Source organism: Melanaphis sacchari, unplaced genomic scaffold (assembly GCF_002803265.2).
Source record: "Melanaphis sacchari strain LSU unplaced genomic scaffold, SCAv2.0 Contig2149_pilon_pilon, whole genome shotgun sequence".
Taxonomy (NCBI): domain Eukaryota; kingdom Metazoa; phylum Arthropoda; class Insecta; order Hemiptera; family Aphididae; genus Melanaphis; species Melanaphis sacchari.
This window is the reverse complement of record NW_020271071.1, coordinates 1-4252: the sequence shown is the minus strand read 5'-3', so window position 1 is coordinate 4252 and position 4252 is coordinate 1. Positions and strand designations below refer to the sequence as shown.

Here is a 4252-nt window from a genome sequence, read left to right as displayed (position 1 = left end):
AAATCTTTATTTTTTTCAGATACTTGTTTTAAAAGCTCTAAAAATTTAACCATCAGTTCATATGTTCCACCAGCTTCAGGAGACAAACTTCGTACTTCATAGTTCAAAGCTGATGGTCCCATTAATTTTAACTGATCAAATAAAACTTGATAATCTTTTATTGTAGTGGCTTTTAAAAGTTGCTGAGCAAAAACAGTTTGCATTAATGTTTCCGGAATAACTTTGGTATTGGAATTCACTTTTTCAACTCCTTTTAAATCAAATTGAAAGTCTACTGATTGTATAGTAGGTAGGAAAAATGGAGCAGCAGCTGGAGCTTTCGGTGGTTGTAATGGTTTATTTCTCTTTTTGACAGCATCTAAATTTAAAATACTCTGCCATCTGGCATCATTTAGGCCACTCATAGTTATAGTGTTTTCAATTTGCACTTTAGAGATGTATTCATCAGTATCTTCATCAATAGGGCATTCTAAAGATTCTTGATTAACACCAGTCAATGGAAGAGATTCTGTGATCTGATCTTCTTTAGTGATGGGTCGTAAGCTAACATGATTATATAGTGTTTTATTAAACCATAAATATATTCCCAAACGGTCAGCATGTGCTGTAGCTAGATAACTACCAGTTGGAGAAAATGTCAATGAAACGCAAGGTGTATCAACCTAAAATATTAAAAAAATAATTATATTATATTTATAATTCAATGATAATCATGTCAAATAGCTTACTTTAAGTATATCGATCATTGATGATGATGGAATGTCCCAAGTACGAATAGTTGAATCCATTGCTGATGTAACTAACCATCTGGAATCTGGACTAAAAGTCAAATCAGTCAATGGACCTCGATGACCACTAAACTTTCTTACGATGGTGCGAGTATCAATATCAATTAGATAAATATCATAATTATCTAAAGCAACAGCTAGAAAAGAACTTTCTGTGTGCCAGCTAAATAATGAAACTGTATCTTCCAATTCCAACTTAGACAATAAATCTGCAAAAAAATTAAAAAAGTTTTTCTAATAAAATAGTATTTAATCAATTATTTTAAAAATAAATTTGACATACTTAATTTTTTAAAATTCCAGAATTTTAAAAATGTATCTGAGCCACCAGATACCATTATTTGATTAAAAATGTCTACATAGACTCCACGAACATATTTATGGGCGATTGGTTGCCCATAGGTTCCTCTGTGTAAGCCCGACTGAATGTTGTACTTATCAATGTGACCAGAGCTATAACCAATAACTGCAAAATTACCACAATGTGTAAGACATGCACATGTGGCGCTGATTCCTTTCTGCCCACTGACATTTTTCTTAAATCTTTCATGACATAACTTGTGTTCTCCCATTTTACTCTTGTCAAACGACCAAGTAGTCACAGTTGGTATACCTCTATGTACAGCAACAATGCTGTCCCATTCTTTATCTCGAGTGGTTTCTGATGTGAATGTAGATATTGGAGGCATTATAAGAGGATCGGCCCATTTATTTCCTCTTTTTTTGGAAGCTTTACGATTGTATGATGCGCGTCCAAAACTTTTATTTGCGATTTCGGTGATTGTATTGAAAACACGCAATGATGAATCATTTCCAGAACTTAAAATACTAGCACCATCTGCACCGTGAAAACGAATAGAAACAGGAGGTTTGAAATGACCTTCGCGTATTTTAAACAGACTAGCCGAACCATCAGACATATCAAACCGCCACATTTTTAAAGAATTGTCAGAAGACGAAGTCACAAGAAGCGGTTCATCCGGTAAACACTGAAGACCACAAACTGGTCCATGATGCGCTTTAACGATTAAGCTATCGACTTTTCCTTCTTCGAGATTCCAAACTACTACAGTGCCCTTTGGACTACCAGTTATCATTAATTGTCGTTTAATAAGAAAACTTATACGTGTAACAGAGCCCCAATCTTGTGTAAAACTTATGTTGGTTACATCATACTTTAAATTATGCAAAATAATTTTTCCATTACTTAATCCTATAGCCATCATATCTTCAGCTGGAGCTGGTTCTAAGCTGGTCACACGACTGTTCCAACCTTTAAATTCATGAATCATGGATCCTGTTTTTATGTTCCACAACTGTAATTTTCCTTCAGCTGAGCCAATTAATAATTTATTAGTATAAGTTGGTGGATGGCATATAGCTGTTGCAGTGAAGTCTAATTGAATTTCTTTATATATACTTTCAGTTTTCACATCCCAAATTTTAAGAGCTCCTGATTCATCAATAGACACTAAATTGGCCGCAAATGGAAACAATAATTTGATTGCTGCTTTATGACCTGAATATGTGTGTTTCAGTTCTATACCACGTCGCCAAGCATATATTTGGTTTCCACAACTAGTATATACCAGGTAACTATCTGCAGCCAAACAAGTGATGTCCGTCTCATGTTGTGGGCTTACAGATAGAAGTTGAAATCTATCAGAACTGTATGTGTGAAAAGCACGTCCAACACATGTAATTATGAGATTTTCTCGTCTGAGATTTATGTAACGGGTAACAAGTGGAATCTCATTACTGACATATCCTGAAAATAATTTAAAAAACAATTTAATAAAAATGATTGAACTATTATAATAAAATAAACATTTATTAGTAATTAGTAGATATACTGAGGTAAAACTTGTAGTTAATACTCATAACTAATTAAACATTTGTAAATTGTTTAGATAGATACTTAGATTTTATTATTTTAATTTATTTGAGCTAAATCAAAATATCTAATAATTTGCCAATAAAATATATATTGAGTGTTGGCTCTATTATATTATGACTTTGTAACTTAACTATTCAATAACAAAAAAAATGGCAAAATATTCAATTGCTCTCAAGGATTTATTTAATCAAAATATAAATTAATTTTTAAACTTTTTATTTTAAAATTGAATATAATATTGAAGTAAGTTTTATTAGAATGAAATGTATTTTATGATATGAGTGAAAAATTAACAAATCTAGGAAATGATAAGATTATTTACACTAATAGCTTGGTTAAGATTTTTAGAGGCAAGTCTAATATTATACCCATCAGAATAAAACAAGATTAAATAATTTACTGTAATATTTTTAACCACCTGTTATAGTAAAAACTAAAATACTAGTTACTCACGATTTGACGATTTCTCGAATACCCCTTTAAATAAAATATCTATGGTTCACAATCTAATTTATTAAGTTTACATCATAGACTATAGAGGCATCATTATAAACTAACATTATTCAATATCATAAATTTATTAGGTGCCAATACAATTACACATGTATAGGTAATAAGTTTTATAAAAAGTAGTATCAACAGGTATATATTTTAAGTACAAGATATTCAAACTGCAATATTTAAAAAGATATCTACCATAAATTATCATTAATTGTCTGAAAATAAAATAAAGCCGGGATTTTTTTTTTTGTAACAGTAAGAATTTTCTTAAGTTGAAATTGTATAGGTATGGCATATAATTAAAATATAATATGATGAAAATTAAATAATTTTGCATAATTTTGCAAGTTTTTCAAATTACAATAGAAGTTTTTTTATTTAATTTTATGTAAGTATATTCGAAAAATAATCACAATGCTATTAATATAATACATGTATACACGATGAAATGCCAAAATATGTTTCAAACCATTAACAAAATAGAGAAATCGGTAAAATTAAAATGATTTAAACAGTAAATATTAGGTACTTATCATACTTTAAATATATTATTCTAATACAAATATGCATTTACTTTAATTTTGTTTCATATTTATTATTTATCAGTATAATGTGATTCTCAAACTCAGCCCCATCGATTGTCATAAAATCATCGACAGAATACTATAGATTTTATTTAATCAACAAAAATTTAGCATTATTCTAGTGTTCTGTACATTCACTAACGCCAATAGTTAATTATAATAAACAAATGCAGTTTTATCATATTATAAAGGTATCAATAACGCCGATCATAGATGTACATCAATTAATCGAACAACGAAAAATGTATAACGTTACACACAAAAGCCATCTCAGTATGCAAATGGTGTAAAAGAAGACTAACGTAGAAAAAGAAGTGTACGGGAACCGTTCGAATCAGGTGTTCTAATAGGTACTACGCACGATGTCTGACATATATTCTTAGAGTCGATTACTTTTTGAACGGAAAAAAATAACGCTGTAAACGTGATGACGTCGTTGTCGTGAGGACAGCCGGCCACGTGCGAGTATACAATAAACATGG

At 30.3% G+C, this 4252-nt stretch overlaps 1 protein-coding gene across 1 annotated transcript; it reads right to left on the bottom strand.

The window, feature by feature from the left end:
- Positions 1 to 2556, bottom strand: LOC112593932 (WD repeat-containing protein 36; the record flags this gene model as incomplete). Its single annotated transcript, XM_025338526.1, is given in 3 exon segments — positions 1 to 662; positions 729 to 997; positions 1072 to 2556. Coding segments are annotated over 3 exon segments (2416 nt in total), but the record flags the coding sequence as incomplete, so codon positions are not given.
- Positions 2557 to 4252: the final 1696 nt, after the last annotated feature.